Source organism: Aethalodelphis obliquidens, unplaced genomic scaffold (genome assembly GCF_003676395.1).
Source record: "Aethalodelphis obliquidens isolate GAN/ISIS:26980383/991018 unplaced genomic scaffold, ASM367639v1 scaffold6, whole genome shotgun sequence".
In the NCBI taxonomy this organism is placed as follows: domain Eukaryota; kingdom Metazoa; phylum Chordata; class Mammalia; order Artiodactyla; family Delphinidae; genus Aethalodelphis; species Aethalodelphis obliquidens.
This window is the reverse complement of record NW_020837950.1, coordinates 9,640,257-9,655,013: the sequence shown is the minus strand read 5'-3', so window position 1 is coordinate 9,655,013 and position 14,757 is coordinate 9,640,257. Positions and strand designations below refer to the sequence as shown.

The 14,757-nt window shown below is 39.3% G+C and overlaps 1 protein-coding gene across 9 annotated transcripts in view; it reads right to left on the bottom strand.

The window, feature by feature from the left end:
* ATP8A1 (ATPase phospholipid transporting 8A1) overlaps positions 1 to 14,757 on the bottom strand; it is a 238,991-nt gene that overhangs the window by 76,304 nt on the left and 147,930 nt on the right. For all 9 annotated transcript variants that reach the window (XM_027103059.1, XM_027103063.1, XM_027103060.1 and 6 more), the window contains one exon: positions 6,506 to 6,678. In XM_027103059.1, the coding sequence (XP_026958860.1) occupies positions 6,506 to 6,678 (173 nt within the window). The remainder of the gene's footprint in view (positions 1 to 6,505; positions 6,679 to 14,757) is intronic.

Sequence of the window (14,757 nt, the reverse complement as noted above, 5' to 3'; positions counted from 1 at the left end):
AAAAAAAAAAAAAAAAAAAAAAAAAAAAGAGAAAATGGTCAGAAGAACCTAGGGGCAAGACGGGAATAAAGATGCAGACCTACTAGAGAATGGACTTGAGGATACGGGGAGAGGGAAGGGTAAGCTGGGACAAAGTGAGAGAGTGGCATGGATATATATACACTACCAATTGTAAAATAGATAGCTAGTGGGAAGCAGCCGCATAGCACAGGGAGATCAGCTCAGTGCTTTGTGACCACCAGAGGGGTGGGATAGGGAGGGTGGGAGGGAGAGAGATGCAAGAGGGAAGAGGTATGTATATGTATAACTGATTCACCTTGTTATAAAGCAGAAACTGACACACCATTGTAAAGCAATTATACTCTAATAAAGATGTTAAAAAAATTACATTAAAAAAATAAAGCCCATCATATTACATGCATTTGTTGTTTCTCTCACTGCTCTCTTGGCAATATGCCTTTTGTTTTCCAAGGATCATCTTTCTGCTAGGATTTTGTCTCTCTTTTCTCCACTCCATGTCGCACAGCTTCTAGACAGCCATGACTTACTATTCTACATGATCTCAACTCCTGGAACTCTAGTCTGGATCAAGACACTAATTTTCCCTAAGTGGGGATCGCTCAGATAGGTTTATTAACAAGGAGATAATCACTAGAAACTATGAAGGGTTCAAGGAGAACCAGTTATACCAAACTAACTCTGCTTCCCTTTCCCACATGGTGCGATCACTAGTTTGACAGATCAGATAATGCCGTGGATTCTACATACCATGTCTTCAGCAAATTGGAAAATTAAGTCGTTTCATTCTATCACTGTAGAACTGAAGGAGAAGTGTAAGTTATCTCTTAGGTGGATCTGTATTTGACTGAAGAACATATTAGAGTAGTACCGATTTACTGATTGATGTAAAGCTTTAGGGAGGCCTTTAGTGTGAGGCTGCAGAGCTCTGAACTTAAAACTGCTGAACAGAAAAGAATCATAAAGAATTTGAATGTAGCTATGGAAGACACGTTTACTCCAAATGAGCAAGATACAAAACAGAAAAAGACTGAAATGAACAAGATATCTTAAGAAAGATGGTGATGGAAATCAAGTTAGCAGTTATCCTTGGGAAGATAATAAAATACAGGAAGCATGAGGGGGCATCTGGGGTGCTGGTCATGTTTGGGTGATTGATACGGGAGTGTGTCACTTTGTAAAAATTCACTGAGCTTTACACTTATGCTTGATATACTTTCCAGTACAGTCTAACTCTGTTTTATCAGAATTATACAATCTGTGGTTCTAATTAGTGTGTGTTTGTGTGTTAGTGATGGTGGTTTATGTAAATTGAGTCACATCTAAAACTATATAACGAATTACAGTGGGATTCTATAGCATTTAGATTTCTCGTAAGTTTTTAGATATTTTACTGTCCAATACGGACTTCCCTAATGATGTACATCATCATAATTGGCTACCAGCCTATAATATGGCCATGTATTTCCTTTAACATTACTCAGTGGAGGTAGAAAAGCAAATGAGATGAACAGGGCTGAGCAACTTATTATTATGTTAACACAAAATATGGGCATTTTATGAAGTTATAAGATTTATTCAGTGTGTCCTCTTTTAGCCATACATGTATGAAAGAAATATTCTCTCAACATTGCCAACATTTATTCATATTTTCTTGGAAGCAAATATACGGTTGACATTCATTAAGCGTTTGTAAGTCTTCTCAAAGCCAAACATCTGCTTGGCATCCAACGTGGTCACAAACTTCTTTCTTTAAAGGAATGTCTGTTGAGCATTTATTAGCTTCATTTGTGCTTTATGACTACCCTTTAAGTAGAACATTTATTTAGACAAATCCTTAAAGTTTAAGACAATCCCAAAAGATTCAAGAAGCGGATCTGTCTTGACCCTTTACTTAACATTCTCAGGCTATGACAGAAAGTATTCAAGGTGTCCCTTTAGACGCCTTCTTGGAGGGCCCCTCGATCGGACTCAGGTGAAAGGTTTTGCCTGGAATGCCACTCCCGAGTGAGGACACTCACTGAAGTCAAGTGTTTTCTTATGCACTATGGGGAAAAGGGCCTAAAAGGGGGTTAAACTTTGATTAGAGATGTTGCAAGTAGGGAAAAATGCTTACTTCAATTTCACTTCTGCTTTTCAGAAGACATGAGTACATAAATTATGTAGAAGAACGGTGATTACTAGACAGTCTAAAAGCTTGGAGGCTCTAGGCCAATTTTCAACCAACTGTCACAGAACATAAGTTTCAAAATATGCTTAAGCTAAACTGACAACTACAGAAAAAATGTAAGATTCTTTGAAAGGCTGGCTTATGTGAACTGACGAGGATCTCTGAAACCACATGCTATTTAACACACAGCGATACTCCACTGCAACGTTCCCACTCTCTTCTGGAGGGAATATTAAAAGAGGTAGAACAGATGCTTCCCTGAATTAAGCAGATCCAAGCAGTAGACAGACTCTTCCCACAGAGTGGCCAAAAGAAGTAGGATTCATCCAAAAACTGAAAGGGCTAGGAGAGGTCCCCTGGCCTAGTAGCTCTCAAGCTGGAAGAAGCTAACCCAGGAAGGGTGCCTGTGTGCATGGGTTTCCCACCTTTCTATGCCAGAGAAGCTCCAATCTTAACTGCTGTAGACATCCATTCTCCCTGGAATATCTGAATCACTGCTACATGCTAAGCTCTTCATTTTACAGGTCACAAAACCAAGGCCAGAGTGATTCCATTAGGTATCCAAAGTGCCAGGGCAGCAAAGCTAGAACAAGCATTCCATAAATCCCCGGCTAAGGTGCCCTTCTATCAATTATACAACCTGTAAGACCTTAGGGCATAAAATATTGGCAGCTGAGATGAGAAAGTATTTATCTGGTACAGTTAGTTTGTAGAATAGCTCTTGATCTTAGCTGTGTGATCAAATCTCCCTGAGTCCTGGAGCAAGCCTTTTCCCCCTCTACCTGTCCAAGGAGTGCCAGGGAGTCTGTGAAATCCCTGAAGCGGTACATTCAATTTAACATGTCTGTGTAAAATTCGTCCATAGCTTTCATTTGTTCTTCCAAAGTATCTGTGATCACACCAAATGGTAAAAATCAGTGTACCTGAAGAAGGGACTAGGAAAACTTACCAGAAAATCCTTTAACATAACATGCATGTTTACTATTAAACTACTCAGGTTATACAGGTAAATTCACACAGTGGTGAAAACAAAACCTGCACAGTACCTATGAAAATACAGTACTTGGTAGACTGATAAAAACAGATTTTATTTTACTTCTTGGATTTTACATAATTGAAAAAATTATTTGATGTATAACATGCAACCTTCACTCTGTAAACCAAAACCAGCACTCCAAAGCCCTGAATAATTTGGGGGCTAGGGGATTATTTCTGTCTCTGAGTATTCCCTTTAGAAACTGATGGTGAGTAAGAGATGTCATGACAACTGACAGAGAACAACTGTTTCTTTCAATTCAACTGTAGACGCTTCAGGGAAAACGCTCATCTTTATAACTCTGTCAATTAGGCAAACACTAAAAACTGCCTCCTGCCCTTCATGCTGATAATGTCAGGGAAGACAAGTGGCTGATGTAATCCTGAAGATGGAGCTAACGTCCAGAGCCTCATTATCCATTAAGGGAGGCTTTCCGCCTACTTCCACTCTAGCAAAGGAAGAGCAAGATGCTGAATTATCTTCATGTGTGGACTGACAAGAAATAAACTGTAAAGTCGTTTTGAGGGAAAAACCTAGAAAACCAGCATGAACATAAACTAATTTGAGAAACAGTGCCCTACTGTATTTTGAAATAATATTCAGTATTTATCCAGAGGGTTTCTTATAATGGAGTAAAATAGAGAATTTCCTGAGGCTAGGAGATTACAATCATCTGAGAAACCAGGAGTAAGAATGCGTGCATTTAACTGCAAAGAAGGATATGCAGAACTGCCCACCTATTCCTCACAGTGAGGAATCATCATGGAAATTATGCTTCAAGGTCAGTAAGCTAAATGACAAGAAGATGGTCTGTGCCAATAATTTAAATGTCAAGCGGCACCGGGCCAAGAAGGTGCACAGATATAAATCGGGCAGCGGCACTGATGTAATCATGGGCTTAGACGAATTCTCAAAGCCAGACCGGAAGCTGAACCACAGTCTTTGGGGAAAAGAGAGAATATGAAGGTAATTAGAGGAAAAAAGCAGAGGAAAGTTTTTCACTTTTTAAAAAAACCCCTAAAACTCTAAATAAAACTCAATGTCTGCAGAGGGACCTTCATGGTCCTCAAACATGCATAAAACAGGATGGAGGGAGGAAGGGGCCACCCACATCTTTATAAGCTCAGTGTCAGAGCAGAGCTGCACGTGCACGGCAGTGTGTGTCCCTCCCAGGGGCCTGGGACCTGGAGGGGTGCTGAGGTCCATGTGACTTGTGAGCATCCAGAACGAGGATCTCAGGAGGGAATTTCACAAGCACAGAACGTATTTTTTTCTCCCTGGACTCTGCTTTCTAGTTTTTCTCTCCCTCTGCTATTGTTTAATTTTGTGGCTCGACTTTTTGAAGAATGGTGGGAGGTACCGTGTTAAGCAATGCTCTAGGAATGAGGCTCAGCGGCGATGAAATCGGCCTCCCACGTCTTTCAAACCAACTGTGAGTCTGCTTAAAACACAAGGCAGACACAAATACGAAGGAGAGCAGGCAGGACGTCCTGTTCATCCTTGTATGTGCAGCATCTCTCCCCAGCACACAGTCGGCACAGAACGGATGCAGGCTCAAGGGAACCCGTCATTTTATCTAAACAGCTCTGTGGTCCGTTCTGTTTCTGAATAGGAGCCAACAGCCATATCACTTAATGTGCTTTTGAGCAATCTTTTGTTGATCCTTGTGCCTCCGTTATTGAAAGTGATTAAACAACCAAGTCTGGCACAAAATTATCCTGATGGGAGAGCATCAGAGTTGAACATGGTCAAGAGATTTACAAAGGAGCCAAGAAACATCACTGGAAAAGCAGATATTAAAAAATCATGAGTATCCTCACGCTTTTAATTTTTATTTATTTATTTTTAACATCTTTGTTGGAGTATAATTGCTTTACACTGTTGTGTTAGTTTCTGCTGTATAACAAAGGGAATCAGCTATATGCGTACGTATATCCCCATATCCCCTCCCTCTTCTCATGCTTTTTAAAGAAGACAGTCAAGAAAATAATTTCCAATTTTTTCTTCATGGTTAAGCAGAGTCTGATTATTACTAATACTAAATATCTGTACACTGTATTGCCTAAAAGCTTTATAGTAATAGTATTTATTAATACATGCCACAGAGAAGAAAAATTAAATGAAATAATTAGATTCCTAGGAATAATAAGCAACTCTTAATGCTCTGAGTATAATATAATTTTATAGGCTGAAATGACACTTATCAAGGATATTTATTAAGTATGGTTTAAACTGTATTTCACAAAAACAACCCACTGAAATTTAGGAAATACCTATAAGGCATGGCTTATAAGTTTGGAGACAATATCATATACAGGATATTTAAGTAAATAAAGCCTGGACCAAAAAAAGTTTTAAAAAGCAGAAGATTCTTTTATTCACAAATATATTTTAAGAGAAAAAATAAAGTTTTACAAATAAAGTTTGTAAAACAAATAAAGTTTGCCAATAGTACAGTTTTAAAGATAATGTTAAAAGCACAGATTCTGAGAAATTCTCCAGAAGCCCTGCTAGTATTTCATCTCGCATGAAGAGAAAGCAATTTGAGAACTGCTACCCAACGCCTAGTCTGACCAGCTGGTAAGATTCAGTAAGTGGGTGGCAAAGAGGAAAATCCTTGCATTTCATGGTGACCAGAGGGGAAGAGACTGGGCATAGTCATAAATATACTTTAAATTTTAGGAAGACTTTGTTAAAACAATTTAGTCAAAGACATGAGGAAGATTCTTTGACAAGAAGTTCAGGAAGGATTGGAGCTAAATAGTTCACAAAAATACAATTCTATGGAGTAGGCCTTGATACCTCAAAACAGATTTTAACTTAGGATATAGGCAATATTATAAATTAGAGGGCAGAAGATTATATGGTCAATAAACAGCCTTCAGAAAAATGCTCAGCTATTTGGAAAATGATTCAGTTAGTGTCTCCCATCATGCATTCCCCCAAATAAGTCCAAGCAACAGAATCAAAGATTTAAGTGTAGAAAACAGAACCTTTAGAGAAGCAACCCTGGATGGAAATGCAGGTAAATAAACACAGAATGGCAAGAAACCTGCCAATTCAAATTATGAACAATAATCATTAATGACTGTCAGGACTCACTTTCAAAACTCTGCTAATAAATGCTATCCCAGTTTGTGAACCCTGAGTGAATGAATTAATAAATAAATAACCTGACATTTATGGATTCTGGATAAAATAACTTCAAGGAACTTTAAAAATCAAGAACTTAGGATCCAGTTGCTCATTACTGAAATCCGACAATACCATGGAGAACTTACCTGCAGCAAATAACAGCTTTGCACGACAAAGCTAAGTCCAGAAAATACTGCCGTACTCCAAAAGTTAAGGCATACTTGAGAGTTTTCCCATCAATTATAAGAGCAAAGTCATTCTCCTTCCGAAGAGCATCACCAAGGGTAGTGCAGTGACGACTGAGAGTTTCCCTTGTTCCCTGTAAAATTAAACGAAAGATGCCCTCAACATTTACTCCCATTTGTTCTACCAAGGTTGTTCAGCAACTACTTTTAGTTATTTTTAGTGCTTTTTAAATTTCAAATTGCTTTCACATACCTCTACTCAACTGATTCTCACGAAAGCCCCTCAGAGAAGACTGGACAAACATTGTCAGAAAAAGTGAGTGACTCCCTTAAAGCCATACCCTGTTCCTAGCACGGTTGGGACTTGACTACACATCACCCATTCCCCTGCCATCTTTGCTCATTATTCCAACCACACGGTCGCAATCTTCTTAAAATATTTTCAGTACATTATCTTGTTAAAGCATAACGACGTTGAACTAGTCAAAATTGCTTAGCTATGAATCAAGGGGAAAAGTTGGGGAATATAATTTAAATAATTTATGGGTATTCTTTCAGAAGTTGTCAATGTGACTGAAACTTAATTCTCAAGAGGAGGAAATGCAGTATCTGTAATCTCTTGCCACTTCATCAATTGGCGTCTATAATTTTAATTGCGATTTCATGATGCGGTATTTCAGCTGGGGATGGTGACATGTGGCCTAGTAATCTTGACGGATTGAATAAAAGAACCCCTTCCATCAATGAAGAGTTCATTTTCAGGCACAATAAAAACCTTTAGTGTCAAGAAAGGCTTTGTTCACCTCAGCTATATAGAGAGGTTGTATTTGTTTCCCTCTGTTAAGAACTATTGCTTTCCCAGCTCTTCAAAGGGAAAAAATTTCAAGATACTTAATTTTTCTCCCTAGATCCTGTAGACTTTTCCTATAACCTGATAGGGACAGCTTCTTATTTCAACGGAGCCCTAACATTATGAAGACACAGAACACGGGCTCTGCACAAGGAAATGTAAGGAACAATTACTTTCCTATTAGAGTTTTGTTCTGAGTGCTAGTATCTGAGCCCGCAGTTATTTATATAATAAATTTAACAAATCTATGTTTATATAATAAAATATACCTATAGTAAAAAATAATACATAATAATTTTTGTTATATTCAAAGGAGATATAATTATTGTTCCAATTTGAGACTGTGGTACAGTTATTTGAGTTATCTTCACAAAGAGGGAAGCAAAGACAGAGGTAATTAAAATTTTATATTGGGGATTTTTGAAGGTGTTTCTACATTCGTATTTCAAATGTGGTTCACACTACGTTCTGGAATTTCAGGATCTGTTTTTCGAAATAACAGAACAGTGTTGTACCGTAAAGTAAGCATGCCCAACCCTCTGAACGCTGGAACTTCATTTAACACTTCCCCTGTTCTTCGTTCCACACAGTGACATGAAGGACCGCCATATAGCAGCATTCTTTGCAAAATTTTCTGTTCACACTTTACGTCGGGGGGAAAGAGCTGTTTTAATTTACAGGCCTCACGCTCCTATTTCCTACTGGAAATTTTTGGCCCAAGAGAATTTTAAGAAAAGGAGGTAAAAAGTGTCAGCAAGATTCTGCAAGTAAATTTACCAATGACTATCCATAGCAGATTACCCTGGATTGTCTTAAAAGCAAATTCCCATAGATGAAATGAACCAACAAGCAGATTAATACACAGATAAAAAATGAAAATAAAATAAAACAATATTTAGCATGTACCACACACCAGTCATGGTTCTAAGGGCTACACACAGATACAGTACTTCAGTTAACACTTACTACAACCCTGTGCAGGAGGCACAACTATTGTCCCCATTCTGCAGATGATAAGCATGAGACTTAGAGTTTAATTTCCTTGCCCCAAAACACATGGCTACTAAGTAGAGAAACCAAACTCAGAATTAAATTTCTGTACTAGCTAGTCATTCTCTACATTATCCAGCAAAAACAAAACCAACAGTACCAGGCATAGCAAATCATAAGTGAAATCCCCATACCATTTCCCCTGTTGTTTCCCTAGAGCCCTCATCATCTGTCTCTCATCTTGTCTTTACCACCAACAGAGCCTTCTCTTTACAAAACAAACTTGAAACACAAATGAGTCTCTTCTTGCTCTAAAATTTTTCAATGGCTTCTACTGCTTACATGATAAAGTCTAAAATCCAAGTCCAGCTAACTTTCGTTCGCTTTTCTCTTCACAACCTTGACTCCTTTATTCCCTCTCTCTGGACCACCCTTTCCTCCTGAGATATTCCACTATCTTTGAAACCAAGCTGTCCTCCCAAGCCCTCCCAGACTCACTCCATGCTATCATGTGTAATTCACTCTATGCTAGCAAGACCCTCAGTTCCTTGAGGGGAGAGACAATGTTTAATGTGGTTCCCAGCCACAAACAGTGCCTGTAATTACAGACGCTCGGGAAAGACATATTTATGGAATGAGAGCACTGATAAATTTTGATTTCACCCCACTGGAAGCACTCCATTTCCCCTCTATTATCACTTCTGATTTGAGAGAGAGACAGACAGGCAGTCAGTCTTCTCCTTCGTGCTCTTTAATTTTCTAGAGAATAACAGGGATTATTACTTCAACAGTCTTTCAAACCAAGGCACTGTCCACTGAAATGCATGTGTGTGTACCTGTGTATTTATTTGCTTGCCTGCCTATCTACCTATCTACTTACCTACCCATCCATCCATCCATCCACCCATCCATCCATCCATCCATCCGCTACTCTGTTTTTTTAAGTTTTGCCCGAGTCACTCCTGATCTGAAAACCTAAATGAAACCTGAGATGTACCTCAAGAGGACTTCAAATTTCTTTATAGATCAGCTGCAAAGCAAGACTCAAAATCAAGTAAACCCCTGGCTGTGCAAGCCCCTCATGACCCAGCCTGTTCGACACAGTCCTGTGCGCCCCACTCTCCCTTCTTCTGAGGGCGTTCTCTAACATCTTAAAATGTATTGAGAACTTATTTGTGGCGTCAGCATCCCTGGGTTTCCTGGGTGATTATCACAGATCTGCAGCAAATCAAACAGTGTCAGGAGATGTAACAGAGATCACATTTCAGAAGGTGAGTCAAAATCTTCGCACAGTGAATTCTCCAGTCAGCCTACCTAGGGCGCAGGGTAACAGCAACAGAAAAGCTGCAAACACTTTCTTATTTTCGTTTACAGTTTTATTTTGTAAGCAGCTCTGTTGTTGGCTGTGTGCTGCCAGTTACATGTTATATTTCACCCTTATTTATACTGCCAGGAGTATTTTAAAATTCTTTTATTTATGAAAGTTTATTGCTTCTCCTGTAAGCCTGGGAGCCATACTTTACGGCCATATTGCATTGAAGCTTATCTCCTGTAGCTAGAAATAAATTTATTACTACATTAGCTGTTGCTTTGTTTTCTTTTTGGTTACCGAAGGGGGAAATGTTTAAACGTTTAAACTTAGTGACATGTGAAAGTGTAAATATATAAATGAGAAGCTAACTCAGAAAAAGGATAAAAGACCATAGAGTACAACAACATAAAAGCTCTGTATCTCCTTATGCTACAAAGTCTTATTTGTGGGCTGAAAGAAAAGGAGCATTTGTTGCTATAATCAGGGAGAGTCAGAAGTAAAGGCAGTTTGGGGAGACAGACAGGCATTCAGGCGTCTCACCAGGCGGGGACCCAGGTATGGGAAGGAGCCGCAGGGAAAGCGGGATTTGCCTGCACCTCTCACAGCCTGCATCCCATGTGGACACGACAGTTGAGCATTCAGCTCTCCTCTCCCTGTCCCTGGGCTGCACCTAGCCAAGTGCTCATCAGGGGCCCTTATGAGCTCCTCCAAGCTTTCCTGCTTTGCCAAGTCACAATTCAGTCTACAGCCAACACTTCTCTGTTCTTAGTCCTGACACAACAGGGACTAGAAAGGGAATAAAATCACCTCCCCCTGAGGACAGGCTCTACTCCAGCTCTCCTCTCTTATATGGGTGCTCATTACTGCTGATCTATACTTTCACCCAGGCCTAGCCAATTCCAATGTTCCCAGAGGTTACTCCAGACCTTTTCTTCCCTTCTTCAGACTCCAAATTTGGCTCCTGTTAGTGCAGCAAACATCTCCCTGCTTTACTGAGAACATTCGTAAATTATTCTCTCAACTTTCCTCTCTTAATCTCAGAACTTCCCTTTACCTAATCCTCCCTAATTCCTGAGCTGGGAGGAAGACCTGCCTTCTTTTCTCACCTCTGTTCCTCCCTCTTCTCCCCTGCATCTTTATTCTCCCCCACTGTCACTCTTTCTTTCCCTTAAGACTACATACGGAAAGCAATGAACAATAAATAAACCAAGAAACGTCCCCAACTCTATTTTTCCTGAGTCCTCCAGGTGACATGAATACCTCCACCTTCTGGATTCTCCAAATATGTGTTTATACTTACACAATGTAGCGTGATGTATAATTGCTTATCTGTTTATATCTCTACTTCCCTGCAGGACTGAGGTCCTTGATAAAGAGAGGAAATAAAATCAATACAAGCTTGGTAATAAAAGAATAACCAAATTATTAATGATTGGAGAATACCTTGTGGGAAGTTACAATGATTTTGTTGTGTGACCATTGTTTTTTACTGCCTGTAAAACTCCTGTGTAATCTTGGACACTTTTAATTAGAGCAATAAATAAAACGTTAGTGTGCTTATTTTATTGCAGAGGAAATGGAGAACAAAGTGGTGGTTATGATCTAACATCTCCTTCTATCTCATATAACAGAAATTGTCTAATGAATAATGGAATCAACACCTAGACTAGCTACTTAGTGATCAAGCAGGTTATATAATAGTGGATTTATGAGAAGAAAACAATGTGTATTTGGTTCATAAGAAACACGCTTGGAAAAGAAAAAAGAAAGAAAGATGCTTGGCAGATAATGAGGTCAAGTACAATTCCTCACAAAGATTAACTCAGACCAAAGGGCCTTAATAAAGTTCTATTTGCATTTTTGTATTGCCTGGCAAAACAGATAACATGTTCATACAATACCTGTCGGGGAGGGGGAAATTTCCCACCCTCTGCTTCTTGAGTTTTTTTGGCTGGCCTAATAATTAAATTGGCACAAGACAGATTAACAGGAGGGAAAAAACCCCAAATTTAATTAGTACACATGGAGGTCTCATAGAAATGGGACCTAAGAAGTGACCAAAGCAGGCAGTTTTTATAATTTTTAGACAAAGAAACAACAAATTTGTAAAGAATTGACAAGACAGAGACGTTTAAGCTTGGGGTAGTAAATTAGTGAGGCAGTAACAAATTTTGTTTAAACAGCCTTCTTGGCCTGGAATTTCCTATCTCTAGTGATAAGGATGTCTATCTACCTCCTGGTGCAGGGCGGGTACTTTTCAAATGGGAGATTTATTTCTTGCTTTCTAAAGACAAAGGAGGGTCAGAATGTTCTTCTTGGATTGGCTGTTTCTTAAGTAACTTTAATTCAAAATATTCAATATGCCAGTCTGGCATATTTTAGGGTGGCCTGCCCTGACCCCCACCATACCCTCCAATAAAATAAAATAACAACAATTTTTAAGAAATCAAAGACTGGCAGCTTTATGATAATCTTTTTTTTTTTTTTTTTTTTTTTTGCGGTACGCGGGCCTCTCACTGTTGTGGCCTCTCCTGTTGCGGAGCACAGGCTCCGGACGCGCAGGCTCAGCGGCCATGGCTCATGGGCCCAGCCGCTCCACGGCATGTGGGATCTTCCCGGACCGGGGCACGAACCCGTGTCCCCTGTATTGGCAGGCGGACTCTCAACCAGTGCGCCACCAGGGAAGCCCTATGATAATCTTTTAAAATTACTTTTACATGACGTTTGCCGAGGAAATCTTTGATAAAAATCACAGAGGGCACCCTAGACAATGAACACACTTTTATAGTGAAATAAATTGAAAGCCCTGACTTGTTTGGAAAGTATCATAGCGTGCAAGATGTCGTTTGCATTTTGGCAAAAACTCTGCTTGGAACACTCTAAAGAATCCAGAGGCCAGATGTGCAAAGAACATGTTAGGCCACCTAAGAACTATGATTTTGATGGCCCCAAATGTAATGTTGCAGAAAGCACTTGCATAAAAATGGCCCTTTTCAGCCTCTGGCCTTTGGTTTTTCTTCCTGATTCCTTTCAGGGGTTTACAGAACAGAGAGTCTTACTTAGGAACATATCCAGGAAACACCCCAGTAGAGAATGTGGAAATATCCCTAAGGAGAGGTAAATAAAAGCCTCTTGCCTTTGACTAGAAGACTAGTCTATTCCAGTCTAACCAGCAGAAATGATGTGAAGGTTACAGACAGTGTAAAATGTTAACACCTAAATGTCGTGGTGTGGGTGTCGTATGGGTGTCGTAACACCCACATCCTGCTCCAGGGCCACAGTTACTTATAGTGACAGAAGAAAATGTGTGATAACTCATCTTATCCCAGAAGGAGTCATCAGCAAGGCTAAGCCCAAGAGCAAACGTTAAAGGAAAAAAGTATACATATAATACTTATTTAGTTCAAACTATATGTTGGTATTTGGGTCAGAATACAAATAAGCCTTCAGCACCTGGATTTATTCCTGGGAATCTCTTAAATGTGTGCAGGTCAAATGATAAATTTATGTTTATCGTAAGTTTATCACGAGTTCACCACCAGTTAAGTGAAATAAGCATAGAATTTTGGCTAATGCTGAATCACTTTTGGAAGACACACAACTTTCACCCTTGTCAGAATGGACTTAAGTTTATGAAGCCTGTGCTTCTCACTTCAGTAGCAGCATAGCGGGTTTCTGTTTTCACTTACTTTCCACCAAAAGGACAAAATGCAACATAATGTTACAGGAGAACATCTTGTGGAACAAAGACGGTGACTGATGAAATAAGGCAACTTGCTGGAGGTTGGGTCACTGTAAAATAACTCTTCAGAACTCATCAGCTGATGTGCACAAGTTACCAATCAGTGTAGAGAAGGCAGCCATCAACATATAACAAATATGTAACCATAAAAAAGTGGGGCTGTTTTAGTTAGAAAGCCAAGGATGGCCATGAGGGTTCACATGATGCTTCTGGGCACCAATAACATCTGAAGCAAAACGATGACGCCACATGGTAAAGGACTTAAGTTCCAGAAGCTGAAACATACCCCATGGCTCAGAACACAAGGCTTTCCTCACCTTTAGGTGGTTGTAGAATATAAGGTGAAAACAAGCTAATCAAGCATTTTTCACCTTTCTTGGAAAGGAAATATTAGGTGTTTTATTTTGAAAAAAAGTTCCTTATGAAAAAACTAAATGAGAAATAAGGAATGGCTTCAACCACTAACTTAAGACACCAAGAACCCCAAAATACTTTTGGATCAGGTGGCTACCTAGGCTCAGCGTTCTACAAAGGATTATATCCCACATCATAGGTGTCACAGGTAAGTTTATTTCATGGCCTATCGATAAACTTCTTCACCAGGAGTACATATGTATTCCAATCTACCTCGTCCTTATTTATTTTTTCACTTGACTAACTAGCAGTAATATGGTATCAGAATGACTTGGTTTGAATCGTTGTTCTCCCACTTCATGGCTGTCTTTCTTCAGGCAGGTTACTTAATTTCTCTCAATGAAATTTTTCTCATTCATAAGATTGGGTTAATATCTCTTTTGTAGCGTTATTGTGGTGACAAGATGTGCTAACTCAGGTGTCCTGCCCAGTGCTTGGCTCAGAGGTGATTTCCGGGAAAGACTAATTCTTTTCCTTCCTCTGACATCAGGTCTAAGAGAGATGTCAACACCCAAAGAAGAATGAATGTTCTGCAACCTGTCAATCACTGCACAACATCAGTGCAATCCAAGTGGTATATTACTGAGATGATTTTCAGTTTCCTTTTGAAATCTCCTAATGGCAATTTTATTTCAATCTACTTTTTCATTGCTAACACCCAACTCTACTAGCTACTACTTCTTCTACATAAAAACTATCTGGAAACCTGTCTTCCCTCAATTACAGAAAAGATGGCATTATCTCTTCTCATATGGCATGTAGCTCTTGCTAGGTGGTAGGAGGACAAATATTTATAAAGTTAACCTAGACTGTTTTTCTTTATCTCTTAATTTCTGTCTCTAACCTGATACAACTCTTCTTTAAAAAACTAAATTTATTTATTTATTTATTTTCAGCTGCACTGG